This window comes from Lolium perenne, chromosome 4 (assembly GCF_019359855.2).
Source record: "Lolium perenne isolate Kyuss_39 chromosome 4, Kyuss_2.0, whole genome shotgun sequence".
NCBI classification, from domain to species: Eukaryota; Viridiplantae; Streptophyta; class Magnoliopsida; order Poales; family Poaceae; genus Lolium; species Lolium perenne.
In genome coordinates, this window is record NC_067247.2 from 289,576,524 (window position 1) to 289,591,695 (window position 15,172).

Sequence of the window (15,172 nt, forward strand, 5' to 3'; positions counted from 1 at the left end):
ACATACCATATTCCTATAGGATTCAACTTAGCATGACATTCCAATCCTACACCTTTCCTATTCCTACACTCTTCATATTCCTATGAATCAAAGGAGCCTTTAGTAGTCTTCTGTTGGTTTAGGTGTAGCATTTCACATTTTTTTATTAGACCAATTTTTCTTTAGACGGTGATCTTGTAATTAATTATTTCAACCCGCAAAAAATGTAATTATTATTTTCTCTTAGTGAGAGCATTCCTTACAAAAGAATACAAGTGGATTGTTAAATAATTTGATTTTTCACCCGTAACTTTACAACCAAGAAGTCAATCGGAATCCCGTCATAGTTACAGTGGTATTTCATTTTTCATTTCTAGTTCAAATTTGAAAACGAATTTAAAACAAGAAATCATAAAATGAACTATGAGTGAAATTTTGGTGGGATCCGTTTGCAATCTCTACCCACAGCCCGGCATAGCGGCACCCCGCTCCACGATCCCGAAAGTTGCCATGGACTTTCACCATTCTGTAGCATTTTCTAATGTCCCCGACACGCCATCTCTGACTCCTCCCGGCGAGGTCGCATAAGTCATGCAGCAGAGGCCAAGCTTCCCTCCGAACAAGAACAAGATGCGAGACCTTCCTTGCAGTCGCAGTCAATATGACCCAGAAGAGAGACTTTTTCTTTTCTAGATGCTCATAAGAGCGGCCCATCCCCCGCCAACTGAAAACCCCAGTCCCCATAGACACGCGCGAGGAACAGCTCGTCCAAGGCTATATAAGCCACAATAAAGAGTCAGGACAAGACAACGCTGCAGCAGTGACACTTTGAAATCCTGAATGAAGCAAGAAGATCGAGCGGCAAATATACTGGGAGAGGATCGATCATCGTTCGTGTTCAGGACAGGGGAACAAGGTGCTGCAGCTGTCAGGTTTGCGCTAAGCTTAGTTTTCTTTCGACTCGATCGACACCGAATATTTGAGATCGAGTTTGTCTTAAGAGTCTTAGCTGCCAGAGCCCCGGATTCTTTCATAAACAATGATTGTCGGTTCCTTTAACCCTGTCGACTGCTCCCTGTTTTCGTTTATGCAAATTCTGCGAGTTGCCATCAGAGAGTCACACTCTGCAAAGCAGGACAAGCAGTAGTTTTATAAAGGACAGGTAAAGTACGAGTAGTTGATCAAGTGTGGTGGTAGAACCGTAGAAATCGTATTAGGAACTGAACTGCCATTATGATTCAGGAGTTAGCCAGGTGAACTTTTCTGAAACTGCAACTTCTTTGAGCAAATTCATGCTCCATGTTTGGAGCAGCAAGTGGCAATGGCCACCATCCATGTGCTTGTGTGCGATCTCTTTAGCATAGTGCAGAGCTGGGTGCTTCGGCTGTTGGATCTAGCTTTTGCATGTTCTTTTCTCTCCACATTCTTTAAGGGTTTACAGAGAATGTTGGCGACGGAACGGCACCATACTGATAGTGATGCCCAGCATGGTTTGCGAAACACAAAGCACTAGTAAATTCAGCCGCCTCGTACCGATGAAATTACCTGCGCAGGACAATCACCAAGTGTCACATGGCTGACACCGAAATGTCTTTACCTTTTTGTTGCCTATTGTTATGTTTGGTTTGATACTCGTTGAGACTACGATATTTTCAAAGGGTAAAAACAGAGACTGGTGGAAGTACTACGTAATTTTCACACTACAACCGAAGAATGGAGAACAGATATGTTGCTGAGGTGACTAATATTTTCAAATTTTCAGACAACTTAGAACTAGGAAAGTTCAAACTAAAAAGATTAGCTTGGCAATATCTGAAATTTGAACTCCCTGATGGCGAGGTGTTGCACGGTGGGTTTCCTACCATTGCCCCAACTCGCTTCTTGTTCCCTCACCCCTTTCTTCGTTTGTGATACTTTGTAAGAAAGACTGGTTATTTTCATTATTGCAATGGAAAGGGGTTGAAGCCCGGTTGGAAAAAGAAGAAGCAAAGTTCAAACTAAAAAGATTAGCTTGAAAATATCTGAAATTTGCCATTGCAACAAAGATGACAAGGTTCGAGACACGCGGCTGCTTCTTCACGCATTAACTAGGTGTCTAGGTCCCGTCATCGCTATATAGTAAGTAGAGCATATTTCTGTCGCTCCTTAGACTAGCCATAATGGAGTATCATGCATGGCAAATATTTGATGTAGCACTATAATTAATGAGGAGAGATATGCTAGTGGTACATAATTAATGTGGAGAGATATGGTATAATTTTTTTGGCATACTCCGTATATCTTATATTTTGTTGACCAAATTAGTAGTCAAACTTATTTCTCGAAGTGCGTATTTACCCATTAATCCGGTATGGAGGGAGTATCATAGATTGGTATCATATAAATGATACCACTATATAATACTTTGCACTATGACCAACCTTACAGTAAAACGCTAGATTCAAAAAAGTTGAACAACATTGGTGCCAGTATTCAACGTGCCACGATTCACAGTGATCCTATAGACAGCGATTAAGATTCAGTGCACCAAACAGCATCAAACATTGTAGGACTAGCCAATGTAGCATCTCAGACTCTCAGTAAGTGGCGTTATACTATTCCTTACAAGATCGAGTCGTAGTAAATGTCTGCTTGTGGTCTCGATCTTGAAGGATGGTACAGATGAAATGCGTGGCGTCAGAATCAGTACGTACATGGATCATTTAATTTGGTAGGGCCTGTCATGTTTGACCGTTTGGCCGGAACAGCGTGTTCAGGGCTCATCAGTTTCTCAGTCGGCTGACAAATACCAATACCGAACTAGAGGTGATTGCCAGTCGGTATCATACTAAACCAGTTCGTTCTGGTTGTGCTGCAGCCAGTTGACAATTTTTTTTACACATAGGACTTTGTCTGGTCGTGGCATGTGTGCTGATGCTTGGGCGTGTCCAACTCTGAAACTCTTGAAGGTGCAGACTAATCGGACCACGAACATACGACGTGTTTCTCTGATTCTGAAGTAGCGAAGTGGCACTAACGGGGGAAGGAGCTGGGCAGAGAGATGGATCCGCCGGACGACGGGAGTCACGGCAGCAGCGAGAGGCACGAGATCGTCGTCGACGCGCCGGAGCCGACGCGGCTGATGGACTTCATCCCCATCTACATTCCGACGGTGGAGAAGGGCGCGCTGAGCAGGAGCCTGCGCAAGAGGCGGTTCCTGGACTTCCTCCGCGCACGCCCGTCCAAGGACTGGTTCCTGCGGTCAACCTTCGTCGGCCGCCTCCGCCGCAGGAGCCAGATCACGTCCAGGGAAGAAGAAGAAGACCATGACGACTCCGACGAGAACTATGGCGAGTGCCGGCTGCGGAGGCGGGGCCGGTTCCGCGTGCCGTTCGTGCGGAAGATCAAGTGGGGCAAGCTGTGGTCCTCCGCGGCGAGGTGGTGCAAGCGGCCAGCCAACTTCGCGATGATCATCTGGCTGGCCTTCGTGGCCGCGGGGCTGCTGCTGCTGTTCCTGCTCATGACGGGGATGCTCGACGGCGCCATCCCGCAGGACGCCAGGCGCAAGGACTGGACGGAGGTGATCAACCAGATCCTCAACGCGCTCTTCACCATCATGTGCCTCTACCAGCACCCCACCATCTTCCACCACCTCGTGCTGCTCCTCCGGTGGCGCCCCGACGGCGACCGCGACGAGGTACGGAAGGTGTACTGCAAGGATGGGGCGCCGGCCGAGCCGCACGACCGCGCGCACATGCTGGTCGTGGTGGCCCTGCTGCACATCACCTGCCTGGCCCAGTACTTCTGCTGCGCCCTGTTCTGGAGCTACTCGCGCACCGACCGGCCGGACTGGCCGCTCAACATCGGCTACGGCGTCGGCACCACCTTCCCCGTCATTGCCGTCATCTACATGGCGTACAGCCCGCTGGGTCGGAAGCAGCATGACACGGAGTCGTCCTCGGCCGAAGAGGCGCACGGTCACAACGGGGACGTGGAGATCAGGGTATACAACCGGTCCGTGGTGGTGGGCAGCCCGGAGTGGAGCGGCGGGGTGTTCGACTGCTGCGACGACGCGACGGTATGCACGCTTTCGGCGACGTGCACGTTCTGCGTCTTCGGCTGGAACATGGAGCGCCTCGGGTTCGGCAACATGTGCGTGCACACCTTCACCTTCATCCTGCTCTGCATCGCGCCCTTCCTCGTCTTCAGCGCCACGGCGCTCAACATACACGACCACGACATCCGCCTCATCGTCGTGGTCGTGGGCGTGCTCCTGGGCTTCTTCGGGTTCCTCTACGGCGGCTACTGGCGGATGCAGATGAGGAAGCGGTACAAGCTGCCGGCGAGCGGCGGCAGGCCGGGGTGGGCCGCGGTGGGCGACTGCGCCAAGTGGCTCTTCTGCTGGAGCTGCGCGCTGGCGCAGGAAGTGCGCACGGCTAACTTCTATGACGTCGAGGACGACCGGTTCGTCGCCCACGGTGCGCGCAACGAGGATGGTCGCGCCGTGCTGATGCCACTGCCACGGGAGGCATCGGCGACGTACTTCCGGAGCATCTCGTGCCCACCCAAGATTGACGCGATGGTGGCATTGAGTGACGGCGGCCTGAGCTCGCCCGTTGTGCAGATGGGCGACATTGCCATGGAGAGATCGGCCACATACAACGGCTACGGCGCCAATCTTGATCGCCAACATGCCATGAGGCCGCCTCTGCCTACGCTGATACAAATGGACAGGGAAGAGTGTAGCTCCAACTAGATTAGATCATGAGTCTTTGGTGATTATGTGTATGTTCGTAAAGGATGGTGTGATTTTTTTTCAACTGCAGCAGGACTACTCTTCAGTTTCTGCGTCTGCTGCATATACTTTTATGGGAAAATTTGTCATAGGACACCGTTAATTTTGGGTATTTGTTGAAACACACCACCCGATTGTGTCTTTGTTAGGTACCATTACAATTTTTATTCACATTACTTTCCGTTTTTAGTTAGGTGGTGTGTTCTGTCAAATGTGCCATAAAATTGTAATGGTACCTGGCAAAGACACAATCAAGCGGTGTGTTTCAGCAAATGCCAGAAAATAACGGTGTCCTATTTTTATACTACTTAAAGTCAAGCTTTTTTTAATGGATAACCCTGAGAATTAGGAACCCCCAATCCTCACAGGATAGGATTAGGAACCCCCAATCCTCCGGATTCCTAACCATATGATCTCATTGAGACCGGTTGGATTGGATCGGGACCACCCACGCATGCCAACGAACACCCTCCTGCATCCTCTCGCGGATGAACAGGAAAAATTCTCCTCCCATCTGCACGCTCCTCTAGAAACTCCACCCACAAACCATGGCGGCTCTCAGTAGCGCTGCCCCTCTGCCCCTGCCTACAATAGCGAGCAGCACTGGTGCCCCGCGAAGCTTACTCTGGCTTATATCTCTGGCAAGCCGCTTGCAGCACTGGTTTTCTCCTTGGAAGCATCAGCGTCCTCTGGTTGCAACACACCGTCGCCTCGAGTTGACTTCCACTCGCACCACCTTCAGTTACAGTTGGCAGCAGCGATGATGTGCCCTGGCAGCACATCGCATCCACCCTGGTAGCATTGGGCATCCACGCAGGTACCACCGGGTCTAGAAACGGCGCTGCCTCCGGCTGGCAGCAGTTCTACCATGCCCTGGCAGAATCGCTCTTCCATGTTGGAAGCACCGCCGTTGCTGGCAGCAGCGGTAGCAACGCCAGCAACCGTTGGCAGCAGCATCGCTGTTCCCTGGTAGCCGCCAGCAGCCTCTTGCAGCAGCGCCACCCATCCTGGCGGCTTCACCATCGCCAGCCCTGAACTCTCAATAGCCGCACTTCTAATTACTATATTGTAAATTACATTCCAAGATGCATAATATGAAAATACATTTCAATATGCATCTAGTCATATTAATTTGGTGTTGCAAACATTTTTTCTTTATGGAATTGGTCAAACTTAAGAAAAATTTCTTTGGATAAATCATATATTTATTTGTGGATGGAGGGAGTATATTTTAGTTGATATCTTTTGATATCTAAGTTAATTGAATGTAGCAAGGCAATCAACTAAGGGATAAATACGTACATAATAATGTGTCGGCACCATGCAGAGCTCAATATTTATTAAAGTCAACATTTTTGTGTGATACTGATCCAGCGCTTTTTTAGACCACACCGGTGCGCCCAATAATGTGTCGGCACCATTCAGAGCCCAATACAATCGCTGGTAACCCTGTGCTGGCCTCTTTGCGCGGGACGCCGAATAGGCGCACCGGCGCCTCACGCCACATCAGATGGAAGCCCTCGGACCTGCTTGGCAGCCGCTGAATGAGCAGTTAAACACGCGTCGACGGAGTACGGCGGCTCGACTTCCGAGGGTGTCGGAGATTAATGGCGCCACCACCCACCTACCGTTGCCTATCTCCAGCCACGCAAAATAAATGGCCTAGCCATGCGTGCCAGCCTTAATGCGCACCACCGCCCACACACCTCTGGATACAAAACAGGTGCTCGGGCACCGGCCCCTACTAACACAAACCCTAGCGCCCGACTCTACCTTCTCCCCCACGCAATCCATGGCAGGTCTAGGGGTCGCGATCGCGGCCGCAACCACTGCGACAGGGCAGGGGCTGCGGTGCAGGATCCCCACCGCTTGAATACTCAGCATCGCCCGATGAGTATATAGACTGTTTCCACGATAAGTTCTTCGAGTTCATCTTCCTCATCACCGAGGACCCTTTCAGCCCAAAGAGGCTCCCGGAGAATTTCGCGCAATTTCTCGCCGGTCGGTAGCCGCTTTTGCCATTGGCCTATAGAGGTCCCATTCAACAGGCAATGTCAAATGTTCCTCCACACTGGCTCGGAGAGGTTCGCCCACGCCCACAACTGGAGGTCGGCGCTTTGCTAAACTTCAAGTACGAAGGCGACGACGAGCTGGCTTGAAGGTGTTTGACGGCACATGTTGCCCATGCACTACGACGACGATAGCACCGACGAAGGCGGGGATGGCGAAGTTTAGGTTTTTGAATGTTGTTCCTTTGCCACGAAGATGGTGAGGGCCAGCAGAAGCCTTTAGTATTTTAATTTGAATGAAATATAACTACAATTTCGTAGTTTATTTACATTTGGTTGTTCAGAGTTTTTTTATGGTTCTTATCGGGGTCGGCAGTAGCAGGTGCCAACACCCCCCCCCCCCCCCCCCCGCACCTACCGACGCCTATTTAGGACGCGCCAGTGGAGATGGTCTTAGACTAGTCATAGTGGGTAGTATTTATGCATATAATACTGATATTATCTCTATAATGCATTGTATCATGAAGGAGTATCATATTCTCATTATATTTATTAATTTGTAGAATCTCAATGCAAAAGACAATGTACAAGATTTATCTGAAAATAATTTATGTCGTAACGTGTCATATGATACAATATCTCCATATGTTACTCCAATCTTTTCTCTTCTTCTATTAGCTGCCACATTAGCTTTTGTGGGCCCATGTTGCATGATACCACCTAATATACTACCACTACGACTAGCCTTATCTCTAGCTTAAAACTATGTCGCTGGCTCTAGAATCACATGAGAATAATTACGGAGATAAATAATTTCTCTCCCAATGTCTACAAAAAAATTCCATCCTTCTAAGAAGTTTATATTAGACAGGCTGATTAACAATGTCTACAAAAATACGATTAATATAGCGTACCTCTCAACTCAAGCATGCTTTAAGAGTTTCAAGACTATTGATGCAGTGGTACCGAACAGCCTTCTGGATTGCTGATTACTTGTTAACTGTGGAATTCTTCCCAACAATCCAAGATTGTTATTTGAAATTGGAGAGGATCTTTCAGCCACTGATCTATTCCAATTTTCCTCGGTCTCTTGAATGGTTTGCAACTTTATCATGGGAGACATATCCTGCAGCTGGGATAACACTGATTTCCAATATGGGAAGAAGCTTCTCCTTGTATATTCGAGCTCCCATCCTTTAGGTCGTTTCTTTCTGGCAGCCTGTATCAATGGTCAATAAATGCCGATTTTGAAACTGGAACACATAAAATATTTCCACAAGACCAAATGTTCTGTTACATATTGTTTGGATTGCTCTGGAATATGTGGTCGGTTCATATATTTCTTTTCAGAGTATACTACTCCCTCCGTTCTTTAATTGACTCGAATTTAGTACAAAGTTGTACTAAATCCGAGTCAATTAAAAGAGACCGGAGGGAGTACCACTTAAGTGGCATGGCAAGCTTCATTTAAGGAATATGTAAAGTGACACGTGCCATTGCCATTGCCATTGCCGTTGCCATTGCCATTGCCATTGCCTCTGGACACTGCTATTTCCTTTACCTCACAAATCCAATAATATTTCAAAATTCAAGAAAAAAGAAGAAATAATTTTTACTGGTAATTGAATAAATTCCACAGTAAGCCAATGCTATATATTATTGAGCATCATTACAGAGATCATGCAAGCTGCATAACTCAGGAAACAGTGGGTACTAATAAGTTAGTTCCAGTGGATGTTAATTTTATAAACAGTGTAGCAGTGTTATTGACCTTAAATCCCCCCCAAAAAAATTGCAACCAAGAGCTATTCCAGTTTTTTTTCACCTTTTGTTTGTCAATTATAATCAAATTTAAATATTCACACTTTAGTTTTCTTTTTATCAATTCCGCTTTTGCCATATGGTTTCATGTGAAACACTTCAGTTCCATCAGCATTTTAGACATGTAAAAAGTAGTAAGAATACTACAAAATAGCAAATGTACCATTTGATTTTATAGGCATTATATAAGCTGGCCGCAAATCAAAGAGTGTGAACTATAAAGTAGGATTCATCGTACGGAGAACCCTTGATTCAGAAAATATTTCAATCTCTTATTTCAAATTTATTCTCAAGTATGGAATACTGATGATTTGTTAAAAATAAATTATCTGCCTTTTTACTGGTTCTCAATAGAAGATACCTGGATCAATGGAGTAATTGGTTTGAATGCCACTATATTTAAATGAAAAAACAAAGAATTATCAATCAAACCGGTCACATCTTTAGTACCATCTGATGCCAAGTAGATATTTCTTTTCTTTTACTGACTATATATGCTTAGTTGGTTACTTTTTTTCTGTTACATCTTTCGGTTGTCACAATGCAGCTAGCACCACAGTTTGGACTAACTTTTGCAAGTCAGGTTACTTTAGCTAACGAACTAATATATTTAACCCATGCAAGAAGATATCTTATCGGCCCTTGTGTATTGACCAAAGCAAGAACATCAAAGATTACATCTCTTGTGCCAAAATATTTTCCTTTGTTCAACAAATAGAAATTTTTAAATTGATACCCAGCCGCGGAATTTGGATACCAAACAAGCATACTGCAGAAAATATAAACACACCAGTTCTAGAATATTTTACCTTCTCGACTGTACCATGCACATCATCTTTGACAGGTAGCTCTCCATTGGAAGATCTGGACAATTGTTGCTCATAGGGGCAGCTACAATAACAAATAGGAGAAAATATTTAATGAACATAACTCAACGTGTAGTTGTATGCAAAAATATATTGGTGGAGAAGATTGAAAATAAGTACAGGTTTCCAGTGTTGATGCATTCTCCAGTAGGAAATACACCATGGTTCTTGAGAATTGATGAGACACGTTCAAGGACATGGACATGGGACACCTGCATGGCACTGGTCACCTGCATGACACTTTAAACCTGTATAAGAAAATGCCTCTGTGAGAGGGAAAGTTTGTTTCCTACATTACACAAGTTCTCAATCCCACACAGCAATTTGGAGAGAGGTTCAGAGGAAAAAGATGACAGTATCTTTGTGCAGCATTCAACTTGCTACATTTCTGTTTCTTCTCCCATTTATTCTGAAACTCAAAGCAAGCCGTGGCGATCGCCACAACCCCTACTGAATTCACAAGATCAAATAGTACTTCAAGATGGGGGCCAAGCACAAGGTGCGCAATGGGAGGCGAACCTAGTTTTGGCTAGACTGGTGGACGGGCACGGGCCCTTGCGTCTGACCTTCCCACGCCTTTTCTCATGTTGTGACAACCACTTCGCCACAGTGGAGGGAGTTCGCAACAACGATGGCTGACGTATCAAATTCAGACGCTCCTTCGGTCTCGCCGAGACGGTGGAATGGGAGAATCTTTGCAGGATTTTCGACCTCACTCCCATCATTACGGGAGAGGATGTGGTCCGCTGGACGTTGGAGACATCAGGGGAATACTCCACCAATTCCATGTACTGTAAGTTGTCCCAGGGTGGGGCAATCGCTCACTTCAAGGAGGTTTGGCGCACCAGCGTGCCGCCTAAGATTCGTGTCTTCCTCTGCCAGCTCATTAGAGGTAGGCTTCCAGCGGGGGATCAGCTGGTTAAGAGGAGGGGGCCCTCTGACAGCAGTTGTGCCCTTTGTGGAGAATGGGAAACCTGCGATCACATTTTCTTCAACTGCCACATAGCAAAATTCATGTGGGCAGGGATTTGGGAACTCCGCACTGCTCCTGGAATCCGGGAATCCGGCAGGGACCGCGGATTTCATGGCCATAGTAAATGGCCTTACGGGTCGTCTCCGTAGGTTAGCTTGGTACACCTTCGCGGCCCAGTGTTGGGCCCTTTGGAACATCCGCAATAAGCTAGCTATAGAGGGATCCCTGATCAACAACCCGGCTGACGCCATCTTCAAAATGTCTATTCATATGCAGAGCTGGAGGGTTCTGGTCAGACCGAGGGACTTACCGCTGCTGGACGCGGCTCTGGACGAGGTTAGGAGGCTTCATCGTCGGCTACGCGACGACGATGGAGGATGACGCTGATGGAGGAGAGGATGCCTGGCCCCTGCAGCCACCTTGATCCTTCACGTGCAGTCGCTTGTGGCTTGCTTGTCTTCTTTATGTTCTCAGACTAGTTGGTACTTGTGGTTTGTAATGACTAAGGCATCAGACAGTTCGTTTGGGGTGTGAGTTGTATCGCTACTATGTTGCCATAAGAGCTTTATATATCAAGCTAGGCCAAGGGCCTTCCCTTTAAAAAACAACCCCTACTGAATTGTGCCATCCCATGACTCGGGACGTGCCACGTACGTGAACACATAGACCGCGTCATCTCCCAGCCCAAACTCCTGAAGACTCACAAACTGAAACCTAACACTTAGACTAACGAAGCAGAACTTTTCGACACCTAACTCTGATGAAACTGAAACTATCCTAACAGCTAGTTTCTTTCCAACAAAGTTTAATCCTAGATCTTGATGCACATCTGTGTTTATTATTCCTTTTAAATTTACATTGTTAAAAATTATTGCAGGGGGTCAGCTGATGTAATTACGCTCTGGATTTAGAATTCTAGGTGCCATGGTTATTTAAAGATCGTAAGTCAACCTACAATGATTCTGTTAGGCGCATTGGATATTTGTTCTTTCTCTCAATCAATATGATTATTTTCATAATTTAAATCGAGCAGATTAATACATTTATTTCCTAAAAACCAAGGCTTACCATATTATATGCATGTATAGTGCACTGTAGCTACAAATACAAACGGTTTGATACCTCTGGGTGCGCCCGGATATAAGAATCAAGAGCTTCACCAGCTTCATTAATTGCATTAACAAGGACCCATGACATACGTTTAAGCTTTTTCTCCGCCTTCAGCCGCTTATTTCCAGCTTTTTTTTGAGAAATTTCCGAATCTAAGGCAAGAATATCATCTGCACATAGCTTAGATATAATAAAAAACCCATCTCCATCTGTCACAGAATTGCCATTTGCCTTGAACGAAGATCCCGTGCGGATCTTTTTTTGAGCCGCCAGGAGCAAAACTGCTGTTTCGGCAAGCTTTCCATCCTTTATGTATATCCAGAGCTCAGCAAGTAGATCATCTGTTCTTTCTGCAATCAGTCTGGTTGTATCCAAGAAGATCTTCTGCAAAAACGAAAATGGAACATGAACTGAGTACCTTTGGCATTATACACAAATAAGTGGTGTTCAATAACTTCCACCGGTTTTCTCACTGCCAAGCACAAGAAAATTGAATGTTCAAATTTTTTAACATCAACCTGTAGTCACTGCTTCCTTTTCTTGATTAAAAATTTAAAAAGATGTGATACATGGACTACAAAAAAAAGGTTCCACAGGGAAACTATTCTGTCTTTGACAACTAGTACATCAGTAATGACACACTAGAAATTCCACTTGTTACGTTTCAGAAATAGTAATTAATGCTGGGATGAATCTGAGACAAACATTATGGCCCGCACAGAATATGGAGATGCCAAATGTAGTTGAAGAAATAGCAGTACTATGGGTCAACAGGAAAGTTGGACAAACCATTTCAGGCAAGCACAGCAGTTGAATGAGCCTGTAGACATAGTCTCTATTCTCTTTGTCAGGTAACAGATTGTCCTCAAGAAACTTATGCAGGCAAGCGTTCTGAACTGCAACATGTAGTGGGAGTAGGCCCTCGATGACTTCAGGGCCAACCGTGCGCAAATTGGCCAATGCGCCATAGTGGAAGAGCAATTTGATCATGTCAGTAGAGAACATTTCAGCAGCTTGGTGGAGGGGAAAGTACCCACTTTGGTTCATGTAGTTGGGATTGGCACGGTATCCATCGAGCTCAGGAGCCTTGCCCTCCAAGGCAACTTTGGCACATCGCAGGGCATTTTGCACAATCATCTGATTGAAAGTCTGTGGGGTTATGACGAAACCCCAAGCCAAACCCACTCTGTCATTCTCGAATAAGTTGAGGAAAAGCTTGACACTATCTTTTTCCAGGATGGACGCCAGGCGGGGTAATTTATCGAAGAAGGCATCATTTGCCATCTTAGATTTATCCATACAAAAGTGAAAGGGTGAAAAGGTAATCAACGATCCAATCAACAAAGTTTAATAGGGAAAAAAAAGACAAGCTGAAATGCATCGTATGACAACAAAGCACAAACATTGGAACACACAAGCTAAGTATTCACAAGTACTGCAGGGATGAAAACTGAAAAGACAATTATAACTAAATGATTTTTCAATCCAATTACAGTAACGTGGACAGCAAAGAACCTCATGAGTACGATCTGGGATGATTGTATGAGTTGCTCTGTAGGCAGCAAGAAAAGCCTGTTTTCGATCCATCCACTGAAACAGAGAATATGCAAGCATGAAGTGGCATGTGTAAGAAAAGGAAACAGAAGTAGAGCGAAATATCATATATGAGGTTTAGTTACCGCACCTCCTTGATTAATTTGATATGGCTAGTAAAATCTTTACAAGGACCAGGTGCACAAGGAGGATAGGGAGGATTCGAAGGATCAATTGCTTCCATGTTTGATACATCCTTAGCTTGACGATTATCTTCACCATAAGCAGCTTCAGTTGCCTTCTTTTCATTCACTATCTCCATTGCTGAAGAACAGGCGTGGATTCTAGTTTCAGTGTCTATTTGCCTGAAAGTAAGTGCAGAATTACCATCAATGTCATTACCATAACATGTTTAGTTTGATACTTATTTTTTATAGAATTTGCGATAGCCTGAACACTAGATTTTTCAAAGAAACCTCAAAATTACAGTTAGTGTGGCACTTCTATCATTTGGCAAAAATAGCCGCCAGTTCGCTATACAGAAAATGATATTGGTCTATCTGAAGCCAGTGCGATGCCCAAAAAGGTTCACAGTTTCAAATTCAGAGATTGCAAACTTTGACCAACAATCGCTTCAATGTACTGTGTCCTTGCCAAACAGTACTACCTGATGAATTTAAGTCATTTAACGAAATGAGGCCTGATAGTGTGTTGTAATAGTCACACACGGTAACTGCCAACGCTGATGTCCAAGAGTATTATAACAAAACGAGGTCTAATGTATACGAGAAACACGGTAAATGCTCCAGAAAGTATGGATGGTTGAAGCCGAAGCATATGTGCAGAAGATTAAAAAGTATGCACGAGCGTAACACACAAATTTGTCTCACGCATGACACTCCGGAGTCCGGACCGAAAGTACGGATGACTGAAGCTGAAGCATATGCACAAGATTAAAATTCTATGCATACTACCGCAGATCTATTCGAGCTCGAAGGTACTAGATATAATGAAGGCTAATCTTTTTTCCAAAATCAGTAGAAAGAAGCTTTCGATTGCGCAGTTCGTGTGTAGAATTGAATGTATTGGGAAGAGGGAGAGGATCTGGGGTTCTGCGATTACCAGATGAAAGCAAGCACGGCCGGTTGGGGATCGTAGGCCGGGACGAGAGGAGGCACCGGTGAAGATAGGGTTTCGCTCGATTGCGCCGTCGCCGGGTTGCCGCTAGGGTCTTCGCGCGGCCTCGCTCCTTATTTCGCGCGCTCGAGGCAAAGGAATAGTGGTGCGGCTGCGACTCGGCGCCTGGCTCCTGCGAGGACCTTTTTGTTTGCCTTTTTTTTTCAGATCTCCACGGAAATAAGCTAGGGAATTATGTCACGGCCTACCGGTAAATAGTTGCGAGGGAAACTTTTTTTTTACGTGGTTCACTAAACTCTCAAGTTGTCATAAAATGGTCATCACCCGCCTTTTATGAGCATGCAGATTTGTCATAAAACCTTTGCGTGGCTTCATACAAGGTGACTCGGGAACCCTAAACCACTTCCGCCAAGACCCCTTTGTTGCCGCTGCCATAGGCTGTCACCGCGGTGGTGGCGGGAGCCCTCAGCTCCAAAGGGGTTGGGAAGCTCACTGTGGAGGCGGATGCTGCACATCACAAAGATCGAGGAGCCCAACTCGGCACCGAACGAGAGGCTCCACTGACGCTAGCTAAGCGGTAGTGGTTAGGCGGCTCTCCAGCGGCGCGACGGAGGGCCATCTGCGTAGTGGTGGACGACATGGTCGTGTGGGCTCTCTTGGTCGTCCATGGAGGTGGGGAGGGACCAGTCCTTAGCAGGCGGAGGCGTGCACGGTGGTGGGCGCACGACTGTGAGGAATAGGCGAGGCAAATGCGGTCATATAGTGGTGAGGCGGCGACAACAACGAAACTGGCGAGCGTGAGGGAGGTGGCTACGTGGGCTTGATCTAGGCTTCGTGGGACGTGGCTATAGCCCTTCTAATTAATGTGTGGCGCTGGTTCCTGGATGACACAAAGGTTGCCACATCCTGCCATGATTGTCATTTGACGCCCGTCTATATATGATCTTCATCCCCGACGGAGACCAATTCC

The 15,172-nt window shown here is 46.2% G+C and overlaps 2 protein-coding genes across 4 annotated transcripts; one reads left to right on the forward strand and one right to left on the reverse strand.

The window, feature by feature from the left end:
- The first annotated feature begins 446 nt into the window (after positions 1-446).
- Positions 447-4,811, forward strand: LOC127295735 (uncharacterized). Of its 2 annotated transcripts, none has more exons than XM_051325723.2 (2): positions 447-911; positions 2,864-4,811. In XM_051325723.2, the coding sequence occupies exon 2, from the start codon at positions 3,020-3,022 to the stop codon at positions 4,712-4,714; it is 1,695 nt and encodes a 564-aa protein (XP_051181683.1). In that variant the 5' UTR covers positions 447-911; positions 2,864-3,019; the 3' UTR covers positions 4,715-4,811. The 2 variants fall into 2 exon arrangements, with proteins under 2 accessions (XP_051181683.1, XP_051181682.1); XM_051325722.2 differs by having other exon boundaries at positions 2,928-4,811.
- On the reverse strand, positions 1,132-14,383 carry LOC127295736 (uncharacterized). Of its 2 annotated transcripts, XM_071819236.1 has the most exons (8): positions 14,188-14,383; positions 13,217-13,430; positions 12,322-13,122; positions 11,545-11,916; positions 9,570-9,679; positions 9,393-9,474; positions 7,677-7,981; positions 1,132-1,524 (listed from the first exon to the last, which is right to left on the reverse strand). In XM_071819236.1, exons 3-7 carry the CDS (start codon positions 12,829-12,831, stop codon positions 7,685-7,687), a joined length of 1,371 nt encoding a protein of 456 aa, XP_071675337.1. In that variant the 5' UTR covers positions 12,832-13,122; positions 13,217-13,430; positions 14,188-14,383; the 3' UTR covers positions 1,132-1,524; positions 7,677-7,684. The 2 variants fall into 2 exon arrangements, with proteins under 2 accessions (XP_071675337.1, XP_071675336.1); XM_071819235.1 differs by lacking the exon at positions 1,132-1,524 and having other exon boundaries at positions 7,311-7,981.
- Positions 14,384-15,172: the final 789 nt, after the last annotated feature.

What these genes read in the sequence shown, in the direction of transcription:
- LOC127295735 (XM_051325723.2), top strand. Translation starts at nt 3,020, where the DNA reads ATGGATCCGCCGGACGACGGGAGTCACGGCAGCAGCGAGAGGCACGAG.
- LOC127295736 (XM_071819236.1), bottom strand. Translation starts at nt 12,831, where the DNA reads ATGGATAAATCTAAGATGGCAAATGATGCCTTCTTCGATAAATTACCC. An exon ending in ATATCCGGGCGCACCCAGAG is followed by an intron (nt 9,680 to 11,544) that starts GTATCAAACCGT and finishes AGTGTCATGCAG; the next exon opens with GTGACCAGTGCCATGCAGGT. An exon ending in TGCATCAACACTGGAAACCT is followed by an intron (nt 9,475 to 9,569) that starts GTACTTATTTTC and finishes TTGTTATTGTAG; the next exon opens with CTGCCCCTATGAGCAACAAT.